Consider the following 16,411-nt stretch of genomic DNA (forward strand, 5'->3'; position numbering starts at 1 on the left):
TGCAAATTAGATAATGTAAAATGTTTTTGTTTTTTTTTACTCTCCACTGCTGCTCCGAAATTTTGGGTCAATTATCCTCCAAAATCTAAAAAACATTAAATTATGGTGATCAAGCAGCCAGCAGTAAAATTATCAAAGCATCTTAATTTAATGTAGAATTCTAATAAAATAGAGGAAATTTTTTCAGATTTATTTTAATTGCAATATAATCTCAAGAATTAAACAGTCATTAAAACTCAGCTATTGCACACAATTGCATTATCTGAATTTGGATAATTAATCAACATTATATGTTACTAAGTTAACCCAATTTTCTTATAATTTCTATTATGGTTGAAAATAAGTACAGATTTGCCTTGTAAGCAAAGAGATTTATTCAAGATAAACATTTCGGTGTGTATCAAAAGTCTACTTCGGACAGTGTTCTTTCCTTTTCACCTTTTTTGCTTCTTAATATATAGTACAAACATTGTATGTCAATGTACTGTAGAGCTGGAATGTCTTTAAATGTGAAAAATAGCTATTAAAGGTATTTATTATGTCATAACCTGAGAGAAACTATTTATTTTTATTCTAAACACATTTTGTCATTAGTGCTAAAAACGTTCAGGCATTGCATCCCACATTTTGTTATGACTAGTCAGTTTGGTAGTCTAGTTTCCACTCTATCTGATAGATACATTAACAAACATATTAAACAAGAATAGGCACTCCCTTAGCTTGCATTTACACCTTGTATTGTTTGAAAACATGTTATATTTCTTCATCAGCTGCATTTGCCACAGATAATGCGTGTGACTACAAGGAGGGCAGGTATGATCTTTAAAAAGTCATTAGGGTTGCCGAGAGCGAATGCCTGGACACTGGGGTGTCATTGCAATACTGCTGACACCTGAAGCATGTGGCAAGTATTACAGAACATCAGAGACTACTGGGGCAGAACCAGGGACACACATTGACTAACCATTCACAGACTTATCTGGAGTTGTGGACCTTTCTGGAATAAACCAACAGAAATCATTAGGCTTATGAATGGCACACAAATAATGAGTCTTCCCTTAATCACTGCAGTCACAGATTACACTCTGTGCCTGAGAGGTGTCTAATACCCCCAACCCTCCTACACACAAAGATACACACAGACACACAGACACTAAGTCACACGCACGCGCGCGCACACGCACGCACAGACACACACACACACACACACACACACACACACACACACACACACACACACACACACACACACACACACACACACACTAAAGCAAATTCATAGTCAACCAGAGCAGCAATAACAGTTAAAGTTCCTTTCACTCCTCTCCAAAAGCATTACAATCAATTCACTTATCACAGCCATTAAATGAATATTTTTTTATTAATCAATTACAATTTTCATTTCAATCTACACTTTAAAATTGCAATGTAGTTATATAATTGCAAAACTATATCATTTTGTTTTATTATAAAGTAACTTGATTTTTGTAATGGTATGTATATAATGTGAGACAATATGCATATTTGATTACTTTGGAAAGACCTTGACATGTTTAATAATTTTCAAAAGCTGTTCTCTTATTTCTTTGGTTCGTATACCATAAATAATTGGATTAAAACAGCTTGGAAAAAGCAAATACATTGTACTCAGGAAGACACGGCTGGAGGGAGAAAATTTGTTTCTTATTCTGTATGACATAAAAGCAATTAAAGCAAAAGTCAGACTAACTGTCAAGACAATTATATGAGTAATGCAGGTGTTAAAAGCTTTTAAGACAGTTTTGCCAGATCTCAGAACAGAAGAAAGTATTATCACATATGATATGGTAATTAAAATAAAATCAGCAATCATTGTAAGAAAAATTAAAGAAAGCCCTAATGCATTGTTAATGGAAAAATCTCCACATGCCAGCTGAACCAATGCCATGTGTTCACAAAAACAGTGATTTATTTCATTTGTTGAACAAAAAGTCAATTTCCCAGCCCAAGAGACCATTGTGGTAAGTAAGATCATATTTCTGATAACTGGAAAAATCATGAATTTTAGAAAATTGGTCATTTTCATGTATTTGTGGTAATTAAGAGGTTTGCATATAGCAAAGAAACGATCCAGAGCCATCCAAAGCAGTACAGTATATTGAAATATACCAAACCAGTGAATGCAATACATTTGCATCAAACAGCCTACAAGTGAAATTCCTTTCCAGTTAAATATGAAATTTAGCAACATATGTGGCACACAACATATTGGCAAAGAGAGGTCAACAACTGCCATAAGACCAATTAGAATACACATTGGAGAGTGAAGAGCCCTCTGAGATATAATTAAATATATGAGTGTAATGTTTGATACAAAAGATAATAAAAACAGAAGAAGGTAGGGAATGGATAGAATGGCTCGCCATTCCCCTAAATCATGAAAACCAGTAAGTGTAAATGTTCTAAACGAAATATTTTGAACAGGAGTTAACATTGTCTCAAGACTTCAGATCTGCCAAATTATACATAAAGGTATGAACATCTGAGTGGATAACAAATTGTAGATTTCCAAAAAAGATTCTGGTAACAGTTGTGTTGTCTTATCAGAAATAACTTTCAAGCTGTACCAGTACCTTCACGGAATTACCATTATGATAAAATGTTGTATTCTAAATTATATATTAATGCATCAATATATTTACCAAGAATGATGTCCTGTTCATTACTTAAAAAAACATTTCAAGTTAATTCAGTTCTTTTGGAAGTCAAAACACTTTTTCACAAAATAAAAAAAGAATTTACTACAAATTGAATCTGTACAAAGATAACAAAACAATCTGTGATATATTACTTTTTCTACTATCAACGAATAGAAATCCTTGTCTTCTAATTAGTTTGGTTTTGGTTTTAGACACTTCAAAAACATGTTCGTCTTGGCTTTATATACTATATATATGGCCCCAGGTGGGTCTATCCTTTCTTTAGAATCATGTGAGGAAACCGGTTGATCCATGCTTACCCTCCCACACAAATATTGTGTTTCCTCATCATATTGATATTCTGTATAGCTCTCAAAATAATATTTCCATAGTTTTGTAGGTATTACAAAGATATTTAGATTTAAATACAATTCAAGACTTCAATTTTATTTCAGAATCAGTACCTTGTATTATATTTTAGGTTTTTGCAAATTATGTATTGTGAATGGTTTTTTGTTGTGTAGTTTTTTAGCTCTCCACTGTTGCTCTGAACCTTTGGGCCAACTATCCTCTGAAATCTAAAATCAATTAAAGTATGGAGTTTATTGAGCCAGCAGTAAAAAATAGAGGACATTTTCACAGAATTAATCAGTGAAATATAAAATAAATATAAAAAAATAAAATAAATACAAATCTTGCCTTGTGAACAACCAAATACAAATATACATAGTGTACTTACAACTAGAAAGGCTCAATTTCCTTCATGCTAATAATTTTATTTGTTAACTGTAATATAAATATTCTGTTAAAAACACATTCAGGTTGTATTCAAAGGCTATGCTTTCATAATGGCAATGCATGTCAAACTATCCCAGGAAAACTGAACTACTGTTTATTCTAAGTGATGTAATACCATGTCAAGATCTCCCTGGGCATCTCTCAGATCTTTTCAGATTCTGTCATTGCAAAAAAATTGGGGTAAATTGACAGTTAATTGTCTAACTTCCCTTATATTGCTAAACTGACTTGCTCATACTGATTTCCTTTTAACAACAATTGTAATTTCAGGACTGGACTTTTAAAGTGTTGCTGTTGTACCATTGCACCTACAGTAAGGAACTTATCCATAACTGATCCATGGCCAGCATGGCCAGGAGTTCTCCAAAAAAAAATAGACAGTAGAAATCAACCATGAATGGCAGTTTATCAGCTAAAGTTTAATCCCAGAGATCATCTCAGGTGATTTATCTAAACATTAAAATTATGTAATGTCAACAAACAACTCTCTGATCTGACTTTTAGTTAGTGCAGGGAACCTTGGGGTAAACATGGACAATCAACTGTCCTTTTCATTTCACATTGCTTATCTAATTAGTTCTGGTTGATTTTAAAGAAATCATCTATTCCTTTCCACAAAGGCCACTCAGGTGCTTGTTCAATCCCTTGTCATTTCAAGACTGAACTATTGTAAAGCTATTCTGGTAGGTCTGCCACTGAAAGACACAGGACCTTCGAACTGATTTAGAACGCTAAATTTATTTTTAACTGATTATGGTTCTAACATACCACCTCACTGCTGCTCTATCTGATAGATACATGAACAAACATATTAAACAAGAATAGGCACTCCCTTAGCTTGCATTTACACCTTGTATTGTTTGAAAACATGTAATGTTTTTTTCATGAGCTGCATTTGCCACAGATAATGCGTGTGACTACAAGAAGGGCAGGTTTGATCTTTAAAAAGTCATTAGGATTGCTGAGAGGAAATGCTGGACACTGGGGTGTCATTTAAATACTGTTGATACCTAAAGCATGTGGCAAGTATTACAGAACATCACAGACTACTGGGGCAGATCCAGGGACACACACTGACTCACCCATTCACAGACTCATCTGGAGTTGTGGACCTGAAATAAACCAACAGAAATCCTTAGGCTTATTAATGGCACCCAACCACTGAGTCTTCCCTCAATCACTGCAGACACAGATTACACTCTGTGCCTAAAAGGTCAAGTCAAGTCAAGTTTATTTGTATAGCGCTTTTCACAACAGACATTGTCTCAAAGCAGCTTTACAGAAATCAACAGTCAAGGTGAACGGTGTGCATTTATCCCTGATGAGCAAGCATTTAGATGTAATGAGGAAGAAACCTTGTGAAGAACCAGACTCAAAAGGGGAACCCATCCTCATTTGGGTGACATCAAGATTTTGATTATAAATCTTTCAACAATAAAGAACACTGGAGAGTAAAAACTAACATGAGTACTGGAGTATAAGATCATAAGCAGTGTTGGGGGTAACGCGTTTCAAGTAACGTGCGTTACGTAATAATATTACTTTTCTGGAGTAACGAGTAAAGTAGCGCGTTACTTTATACATTTACACATTAATATCTGAGTTACTTTTTTAAAAAAGTAATGCGAGTTACTTTTTAAGTTAAATTATTTTGCATAAAAAAATAAATACTGAATTAAAATGAACGTAGTCACGTAGAATTGCGCACTCCTACGTGCGAGCCGTGGGAACAGAAGCTGGTCAGAAGCGGAGATGGCAGACCAGAGCATTACATTACTGTGATGGAAGTATTCTCATTATTTTAAAATAGTCGAGGAAAAGGAGAAAGGAATAATGGTTAAGTGTAGATTATGTTTTGTTAAAAAGCTCTTGTCAACTGCAAAAAAATACCACTTAAAAAAAAAACATACAGATGTGTCTGCGTGTGTGTGTGTGTGTGTGTGTGTGTGTGTGTGTGTGTGTGTGTGTGTGTGTGTGTGTGTGTGTGTGTAATGTTGCATGTATGCAACATTATGCAATGTTGCATATATGGAAATGGAGACAGAAATATAGAAAACTATTGCCTACTTTCCACCACTGCAGATCTATTGACTGCTTAGATTAAAAGTTCTCCGTGGGAGACACATGTACGATGCCATCGCAGCGGAGATAGAGAGCAAATTCACAGCTCATTTGCTCTTTGTGGGAAGATAAACTGCCACGGTCACTAATAATAGCGCAAACTTTGTAAAAGCGTTCAGAATGTTTCAAGCTGATGATAAAGCAGAGAATGTTGTAGACGAGGACGGGGTCATATTTTCGGAATTGTTTTACGTGATGACAGCGAAAGGTATGTTCTCCCTCGATAGTTACATTTCTGACGGCGAAGGCAGTTTGCAAAGCAGTGTACAGAAGAGCGACTGGAAAGTGTTCAGCCTTGTGGTCAAAATTTAGTCGATCATCTTAATGTTTTCTAAGAAGTTATTAATCATTTTAATTGTTTAAAAAATTTATTTTGACCTAATATAACTTATTTTTTTAATGGCAATTATCTATATTACACCTGTTACACCTGTAAGGCGTGAAAGAGATACAAGTAACGCAAAAGTAACGCAAAAGTAATATAACGCATTACTTTCCATAAAATGTAACTAAGTAACGTAATTAGGTACCTTTTTGTGGAGTAACTCAATATTGTAATGCATTACTTTTAAAAGTAACTTTGCCCAACACTGATTATAAGTAATGTTCTTTCTACAGTCTTATACAGTTTTTATGGTCATAAAACTAGGAGCTACTGAGCTCAACATTTGTGATCATCACAGATCCAGTATCAGCTTCTCCATGGGATCCAATTGGGACTGGTACATCTCTATATGGTTCGGGATGTTTGCGAGTTCAGCATCTACTTTTTCAAAGGTCCATAATCTTCATGAGGTGGGACGTGACTGGAGCTGGCCAAACCTCAGGATGCCTCGGGATGGGGAGAGAAAGAAAAGCAGTGAAGAGAAATTAGCGTAGCTGCTGTTCATGATATTAACAGCACAATGTAGCATAATGTGCATGTGATCATATGTTCTGGAGCACAAGGGTATGATGTGAAACGTGTCATGTGTAGGCTTTGCTAAAATAATATGTTTTTAATCTGCACTTAAACTGGGAGAGGAAGTCTGAGCCCCGAACACTGTCAGGAACACTTTTCCAGAGTTTAGGAGCTAAATGTGAGAATGATCTACCACCTTTAGCAGACTTATTCTAGAAATTACTAGAAGCCCAGAGTTTTGAGATCTCAGGGAGCGTGACGGATTGTAGCGTGTTAAAAGACTGGATAGATACATGGGAGCCAAACCATTTAGGGCTTTATAAGTAAGAAGCAGTAGTTTGTAATCTACTCAAAACTTAACAGGAAGCCAATGCAGGGATGATAAGCTTGGGGTTATATGACCATATTTCCTTGACCTTGTAAGAAATGTTGCTGCCGCGTTCTGAACTAACTGAACTAACTAACTGTCTTATCAAAAAATCTCCGTCTTATCAGAATTTAATAGTAGAAGGTTATGGGTCATCCAATCTCTTATTTCTTTTATACACTCAGTTATGCGAGCTAATTGAGCTGTATCGCCTGGTTTTGATGAGATATATAGCTGGGTATCATCAGCATAACAATGGAAGCTAATTCCAGCTAGAACTGAACCTTGTGGCACTCCATAATTTACTAGCATTAGCCTAGATAACTCTCCATTTAAGTCTACGAAATGGTAACGATCGGACAGGTAGGATTTAAACTAGCTTAATGCCTGTCCCTGAATGCCGATGTAATTCTGTAAACGATCTAGGAGGAGATCTTGGTCTATAGTGTCGAATGCAGCACTAAGATCTAGTAAAACCAACAGCGAGATGTAGCCTTGGTCTGAAGATAAAAACAGGTCATTAGTGATTTTGACTAGGGCAGTTTCTGTGCTATGATGGTCCCTAAAACCTGACTGAAACTCTTCAAAGATATTGTTCTCTTGCAAGTGGGAACAGAACTGGGCAGCAACAATCTTTTCTAAAATCTTAGACATAAATGGGATATTTGAAATTGGTCTTTAATTCGTTAGCGTGTTTGAATCCAGCTTAGGTTTTTTTAATGAGGGGCTTGATAACTGCAAACTTGAGGGATTTAGGGACGTGACCTAACAATAGTGAGTAGTAAATAATATAGAGAAGAGGTTCACCAGCTGTATATAACACTTCCTTCAATAAATGAGTTGGAATGGAATCTAACTGACATGTTGATTAAGCTTTGGTAATAACATTATACAGCTCTTCCTGTCCTATACATGTAAAACAGAGGAGTTGTAGGCGAGATAATGTCAGGAGATGCTGTGGGTTGGACCGCCACAATTGTTTTTCTAAAGGTATATAATACCCCCAACCCTCCTACACACACCGATACACACAGACACACAGACATTGACACACAGACACACATACTCAGACGCACACACACGCAAACACACACAGAGAAATGCAATATCAATATTGACTGCAAATTATCTCGGCACATTTTGCACACACGTATACCCCCTATAAAATGGAATCACCAACACGGACTGAATCAAACTTTGCAAACTATGTACATGTCTTGGTATGATGTTTACATTGCGCATGCACACTTTTTACATGCACACACGTTTGTTTATTGCATTCGCACTATAACTTTATCATCAATTTATATATTTATCAGTGTCTACGTTTAAAATGAACAACAGGTTGCTTGGTGGATTCACAGCATAAGAATTTAATTGTATGGTGTAACAAAGAGTTTCCTGTACATTGAACAATAACCTCTTAAATTCCTTAGAACATAGAACAAGGCATATTTTGTTCAAACCCACTCATTGATATAACAAAAATATGCTATAAATAATATAGAACTATTTTTTTATTTGGTTAACACATGTAGATATAGATATGGAATAAAAGTAAGAATTTACTTATATTAGTTTGACATCAAAACTACATTTATTGAATTTATAACAAAAATTAACTGGCCTTGCCATGTCAATACCTTTTTCCCCTTTGGGCTCAGTAATAGATGCACTATGACCTCATCTTGTGCTAACAGATGATAAATCATTCAAATGTTCTTTGACAAATCACAGGATTGAATTATTAAAATACCGATAAACACTGTGGAAAGGAGTCCAAGAGAGTATAATTGCACCAATAGTAGCCATTCTTTTCCATCTGTGAGCTCACATATACAGAAGCTGTAAGCTGTTTTATGGGTTTAAATGAATGACAGCTTAAAAAATATAGTGCATGATAGACTTACCAGTTAGTAGTTGTCATGAAAGAGAGGAGAACTAGCTAGAAGATGTGAAGGCTACAAAAGCAAATTTATGGTCAACCAGAGCAGCGATAAAGTTAAAGTTCCTTTCACTCCTCTCCAAAAGCATTACAATCAATTCACTTATCACAGCCAATAAATGTTTTTTTTTTTTTTATTAACCAAGTAGAATTTTTATTTCAATCTACACTTTAAATTTGCAATGTAGTTATATAATTGCAAAACTATATCATTTTGTTTTATTATAACGTGATTTTTGTAATGGTATGTATATAATGTGAGACAATATGCATATTTGATTACTTTGGAAAGACCTTGACATGTTTAATAATTTTCAAAAATTGTTCTCTTATTTCTTTGGTCCGTACACCATAAATAATTGGATTAAAACAGCTTGGAAAAAGCAAATACATTGTACTCAGGAAGACACGGCTGGAGGGAGAAAAGTTGTTGCTTATTCTGTATGACAAAAAAGCAATTAAAGCAAAAGTCAGACTAACTGTAAAGACAATTATATGAGTAATGCAGGTGTTAACAGCTTTAAAGCAGGTTTTGCCAGATCTCAGAACAGAAGAAAGTATTATCACATACGATATTGTAATTAAAATAAAATCAGCAGTCCTTGTTAAAAAAATGACAGAAAGCCCTAATGCATTGTTAATGGAAATGTCTCCACATGCCAATGCAGTGTGTTCACAAAAACAATGATTTATTTCATTTGTTAAACAAAAAGTCAATTTCCCAGCCCAAGAGACCATTGTGGTAATTAAGATAAAATTTCTGATAACTGGAAAAATTATGAATTTCAGAAAATTATTAATTTTCATGTATTTGTGGTAATTAAGTGGTTTGCAAATAGCAAAAAAAAACGATCCAGAGCCATCCAAAGCAGTACAGTATATTGAAATATACCAAAACAGTGAATGCAAAACATTTGCACCAAACAGCCTACAAGTGAAATTTCTGTCCAGTTGAATATGAAATTTAGCAACATATGAGGCACACAACATATTGGCAAAGAGAGGTCAACAACTGCCATAAGACCAATTAGAATACACATTGGAGAGTGAAGAGCCCTCTGAGATATAATTAAATATATGAGTGTAATGTTTGATACAGAAGACAATAAAAATAAAAGAAGGTAGGGAATGGATAGAATGGCTCGCCATTCCCCTAAATCATGAAAACCAGTAAGTGTAAATGTTCTAAATGAAATATTCTGAACAAGAGTTAACATCATTTTAAGATTTCAGATCTGCCAATTATACATAAAGGTATGAACGTCTGAGTGAATAACAAATTGTAGGTTTCCAAATAAAATTCTGGTAACGGTTATGTTTCTTATTATTAGAAATAACTTTCAAGCTGTACCAGTACCTTTAGGGAATCACCATTATCATAAAATGTGGTATTCTAAATTCTATATTGATGCATGCATATATTCACGAAGAATAATGTCCTGTTCATTATTAAAAGATTTTTTGAAGATAATTCAGTTCTTTAGGGAATCAAAAACAATTTTTTACAAAATAAAAAAAGAATTTACTACAAATTGAATCTGTACAAAGATAACAAAACAATATGTAATATATTACTTTTTTTTACTATAAATTAATAAAAATTCTTGTCTTTTAATTAGTTAACACATGTATGATGTTGTTTTGGACACTTCAAAAACATTTAAGTCTTGGCTTTATATACTATTCCTATGGCCCCAGGTGGGTCTATCCTTTCTTTAGAATCATGTGAGGTAACAGGTTGATCCATGCTTACCCTCCCACACAAATATTCTTTTGGTTCAATTATCCTCTGAAATCTAAAATCCATTAAATTATGGAGTTCATTGAGACAGCAGTAAAAATAGAGGACATTTTCACAGAATTACAGTAATTAAAACTAAGCTAAATACATAAAATAAATAAATAAATACAAATACATATATTACACTGTAAACAAAGAGATTCATTCAAGCTGTAAATTTCACTGCATATTGAAAGTCTTCTTTAGATTTTGCCAAGAAAATCATAATCTCCAAATAACAGACAAATGATATTAGCAGTTTATTAATAAACCAAATACAAATATACATAGTGTAATTACAACTAGAAAGGCTCAATTCAGTTTTAGAGTAGATTTTACCTGACAGTGAATGTTTAATTTTTTTGGTTGTATTGTTGTTGCTAAATTGTAGCGCATACCTTCATAATAATAATTTTATTTGTGTACATCCAAACATGTGCCATACAATCTTCTTTTTTGCATGTTTTTGCATGTGTAAAATGCTGCTAAAACAATGTTAAAATTAAGCAACTTAAATTGTTGAACTGTAATAAAAATATTCTGTTAATAAAACACATTTAGGTTGTATTCAAAGGCTATGCTTTCACAATGGCAATGCATGTCAAACTATGACAGGAAAACTGAATTACTGTTTATTTAAAGTGATGTAATACCATGTCAGGATCTTATGATCTTCCTGGGCATCTCTTAGATCTCTTCAGATTCTGTCAATGCAACAAAATTGGGGTAAATTGACAATTAACTGTCTAACTTCCATTATATTGCTGAACTGACTTGCTCATACTGATTTCCAATTTTCAACAATTGTAATTTCAGGACTGGATTATTAAAACTAGTTGCTGTTGTACCATTTCACCTACAGTAAGCAACTTATCTATAACTGATCCCAGAACATCATATTGCTATGCTCCCTTCAATGCTTGTCTACAAAGATAAAAATAGACTAGAAACCACCTAACTTTAAAATCAGAGAAGCTGTTCTCTCTAGTGCACCAGCTTTTAAAATAGCAGATGGACAGCAGCATGGACAGGAATTCTCCAAAAATATAGACAGTAGAAATCAACCATGGATGGCAGCGTATCAGCTAAAGTTTAATTCCAGCAATCATCTCAAATCAGGTGATTTATCTAAACATCACGATCATGAAATCCCCAAAGACAACTCTCTGATCTGACTTTTAGTTACTGCAGGGAACCATGGACAAGCAACTCTCCTGATCCTTTCTCATTGCTAATCTAATTTGTTCTGGTTGATTTTAAAGGCAACTTCATCTTTTCCTTTCCACACAGGCCACTCAGGTGCTTGTTCAATCCCTTTTCATTTCAAGACTGAACTATTGTACAGCTATCCTGGTAGGTCTGCCACTGAAAGACACAGGACCTCAGAACTGATTTAGAATGATAAACTTATTTTGAACTGATTAAGGTTCTAACATACCACCCCACTGCTGCTCTATCTAAAAGATACATGAACAAACATAATAAACAAGAATAGGCAATCCCTTAGCTGGCACGTAATATTTTTTTTTGTATGAGCTGCATTTGCCACACATAATGCCAGGCATTTTCTGTAAAAAGTCATTAGGATTGCTGAGAGGGAATGCTGCAGACTGGGGTGTCATTGCAATACTGCTGACACCTAAAGCATGTGGCAAGTATTACAAAACATCACAGACTACTGGGGCAGAACCAGGGAAACACACTGACTTACCATTCACAGACTCATTTGGAGTTAACCAACAGAAATCATTAGGCCTGTGAATGGCACCCAAATACTGAGTCTTCCCTTAATCACTGCAGACACAGATTACACTCTGTGCCTGAGAGGTGTCTAATACAGGTGTCACACAGACATTGACACACAGACACATACTCACACACACACACACACACACGCGCACACACACGCACGCGCACACACACACACACACACACACACACACACACACACACACACACACACACACACACACACACACACACACACACACATACAGACACACACACAAACACACAAAAATGCAATATCAACATTGACTGCAGATTATCTCTGCACATTTTGCACACATGTATACCCCCTGTAAAATGGAATCACCAACACGGACTGAATCAAACTTTGCAGACTTTGTACATCTCTTAGTATAATGTCTACATTGCACATGCACACTTTTTACATGCACACACTTCCGTTTATTGCATTTGCAATATAACTCTATTATCAATTTATATATTTATTAATGTCTGTGTTCATAATTAACAACTGATTGCTCGGTGGATTCACAGCATGACTGTTTCCTGTACATTGAACAATAACCTCTTAAATTCCTTATTGAATGTATGTATCTTCTGAAGATATTTGATATGTATCTTGCCATGCTAAACAACATAGAACAAGGCACATTCTGTTCAAACCCACTCATTGATATAAAAAAAATAAAATAATTATGCTATAAATACTATAGAACTATTTTCTAATTTGGTTAACACATCTCTAGATCTTGAATGAAAGTAGGAATTTACTCATATTAAATGTTTGACCTCAAAACTAAATTTATTGAATTTATAACAAAACAAAATAACTGGCCTTGCCATGTCAGTGCAGCTATTACTGAACCCAAAGGTGAAAAAGGTATTATTACATCATCTTGTGCAAAGAGATGATAAATCATTCAAATGTTCTTTGACAGATCACAGGGTTGAATAATCAAAATACCAATACCAATACCAATTCTTACTTTCATTCTGTGAAATAAAATACAAGAGAGTATAATTGCACCATTAGTGGCCTTTCTTTTCCATCTGTGAGCTCACATATACAGAAGAGAGCACATATTAACTGTTTTATGGTTTTAAAGAAATGACAGCTTATAAGATATAGTGCATGATAGACTTACCAGTTAGTAGTTGTCATGAAAAAGAGGAGAACTAGCTAGAAGATGGGAAGGCTACAAAAGCAAATTCATGGTCAACCAGAACAGCGATAACAGTTAAAGTTCCTTTCACTCCTCTCCAAAAGCATTACAATCAATTCACTTATCACAGCCATTAAATGAATATTTTTTTATTAATCAATTACAATTTTCATTTCAATCTACACTTTAAAATTGCAATGTAGTTATATAACTGCAAAACTATATCATTTTGTTTTATTATAAAGTAAAGTGATTTTTGTAATGGTATGTATATAATGTGAGACAATATGCATATTTGATTACTTTGGAAAGACCTTGACATGTTTAATAATTTTTAAAAACTGTTCTCTTATTTCTTTGGTTCGTATACCATAAATAATTGGATTAAAACAGCTTGGAAAAAGCAAATACATTGTACTCAGGAAGACACGGCTGGAGGGAGAAAAGTTTCTTATTCTGTATGACGAAAAAACAAATAAAAGAAATGTCAGACTAACTGCAAAGACAATTAAATGAGTAATGCAGGTGTTAAGAGCTTTAAAGCAGATTTTGCCGGATCTTAGAACAGAAGAAAGTATTATCACATATGATATTGTAATTAAAATAAAATCAGTGGTCCTTGATAAAAAAATTGTAGAAAACCCTATTGCACTGTTAATGGAAATATCTTCACATGCCAGCTGAACCAATGCCATGTTTTCACAAAAACAATGATTTATTTCATTTGTTGAACAATAAGTCAATTTCCCAGCCCAAGACACCATTGTGGTAATTAAGATTAAATTTCTGATAACTGGAAAAATTATGAATTGTAGAAAATGTTTCATTTTCATGTATTTGTGGTAATTAAGAGGTTTGCATATAGCAAAAAAACGATCCAGAGCCATCCAAAGCAATATAGTATATTGAAATATACCAAACCAGTGAATGCAAAACATTTGCACCAAACAGCCTACAAGTGAAATTTCATTCCAGTTAAATATGAAATTTAGCAACATATGAGGCACAAAAAATATTGGCAAAGCGAGGTCAACAACTGCCAAAAGACCAATTAGAATACACATTGGAGAGTGAAGAGCCCTCTGAGATATAATTAAATATATGAGTGTAATGTTTGATACAGAAGACAATAAAAATAAAAGAAGGTAGGGAATGGATAAAATGGCTCGCCATTCCCCTAAATCATTAAAACCAGTAAGTGTAAATGTTCTAAATGAAATATTCTGAACAAGAGTTAACATCATTTTAAGATTTCAGATCTGCCAAATTATACATAAAGGTATAAACGTCTGAGTGGATAACAAATTGTAGGTTTCCAAATAAAATTCTGTTTACGGTTATGTTTCTTATTATTAGAAATAACTTTCAAGCTGTACCAGTACCTTTAGGGAATCACCATTATCATAAAATGTTGTATTCTAAATTCTATATTAATGCATTATTAAAATATTTTTTTAAGATAATTCAGTTCTTAAGGGAATCAAAAACACTTTTTTTAAAAATAAAAAAAGAATTTAGCACAAATTGAATCTGTACAAAGATAACAAAACAATCTGTGATATATTACTTTTTCTACTATCAATGAATAGAAATTCTTGTCTTTTAATTAGTTAACACATGTATGATTTTGTTCTGGACACTTCAAAAACATTTAAGTCTTGGCTTTATATACTATTCCTATGGCCCCAGGTGGGTCTATTCTTTCTTTAGAATCATGTGAGGTAACAGGTTGATCCATGCTTACCCTCCCACACAAATATTCTTTTGGGACAAGTATCCTCTGAAATCTAAAATCCATTAAAGTATGGAGTTCATTGAGACAGCAGTAAAAATAGAGGACATTTTCATAGAATTAAGCAGTGATTAAAGCTCAGCTAAATATATAAAATTTATGTAAAAAAAAAAAAATAATAAATTTTAATACATATATTACCTTATAAACAAAGAGATTAATTCAGTCTGTACATTTCAGATTTCACTGCATATTGGAAGTCTTCTTTAGATTTTGCCAAGAAAATCATAATCTCCAAATAACAGACAAATGATATTAGCAGTTTATTAATAAACCAAATACAAATATACATAGTGTAATTACAACTAGAAAGGCTCAATTCAGTCATAAAGTAGATTTTACCTGACAGTGAATGTTTAATTTTTTTGGTTGTATTGTTGTTGCTAAATTGTAGCGGCATACCTTTATAATAATAATTTTATTTGTGTACATCCAAACATGTGCCATACAATCTTCTTTTTTGCATGTTTTTGCATGTGTAAAATGCTGCTAAAACAATGTTAAAATTAAGCAACTTAAATTGTTGAACTGTAATAAAAATATTCTGTTAATAAAACACATTTAGGTTGTATTCAAAGGCTATGCTTTCACAATGGCAATGCATGTCAAACTATGACAGGAAAACTGAATTACTGTTTATTTAAAGTGATGTAATACCATGTCAGGATCTTATGATCTTCCTGGGCATCTCTTAGATCTCTTCATATTCTGTCAATGCAACAAAATTGGGGTAAATTGACTGTCTAACTTCCATTATATTGCTGAACTGACTTGCTCATACTGATTTCCAATTTTCAACAATTGTAATTTCAGGACTGGATTATTAAAACTAGTTGCTGTTGTACCATTTCACCTACAGTAAGCAACTTATCTATAACTGATCCCAGAACATCATATTGCTATGCTCCCTTCACTGCTTGCCTACAAAGATAAAAATAGACTAGAAACCACCTAACTTTAAAATCAGAGAAGCTGTTCTCTCTAGTGCACCAGCTTTTAAAATAGCAGATGGACAGCAGCATGGACAGGAATTCTCCAAAAATATAGACAGTAGAAATCAACCATGGATGGCAGCGTATCAGCTAAAGTTTAATTCCAGCAATCATCTCAAATCAGG

The 16,411-nt window shown here is 33.8% G+C and overlaps 2 protein-coding genes across 2 annotated transcripts; both read right to left on the reverse strand.

The window, feature by feature from the left end:
* Positions 1-1,528: 1,528 nt before the first annotated feature.
* LOC310729868 (olfactory receptor 52K1-like) lies at positions 1,529-2,473 on the reverse strand (the record flags this gene model as incomplete). Its single annotated transcript, XM_083548463.1, has 1 exon — positions 1,529-2,473. One exon carries the CDS (start codon positions 2,471-2,473, stop codon positions 1,529-1,531), a length of 945 nt encoding a protein of 314 aa, XP_083404589.1.
* A 6,616-nt stretch (positions 2,474-9,089) lies between these two features.
* On the reverse strand, positions 9,090-14,743 carry LOC310730579 (olfactory receptor 52K1-like; the record flags this gene model as incomplete). The annotated part of the gene is made up of 2 exons (XM_083549595.1): positions 9,090-9,436; positions 14,155-14,743. The coding sequence occupies 2 exons, from the start codon at positions 14,741-14,743 to the stop codon at positions 9,090-9,092; spliced, it is 936 nt and encodes a 311-aa protein (XP_083405721.1).
* Positions 14,744-16,411: the final 1,668 nt, after the last annotated feature.

The sequence above is a fragment of the Silurus aristotelis genome (assembly GCF_946808225.1).
Source record: "Silurus aristotelis genome assembly, chromosome: 8".
Taxonomy (NCBI): Eukaryota; Metazoa; Chordata; class Actinopteri; order Siluriformes; family Siluridae; genus Silurus; species Silurus aristotelis.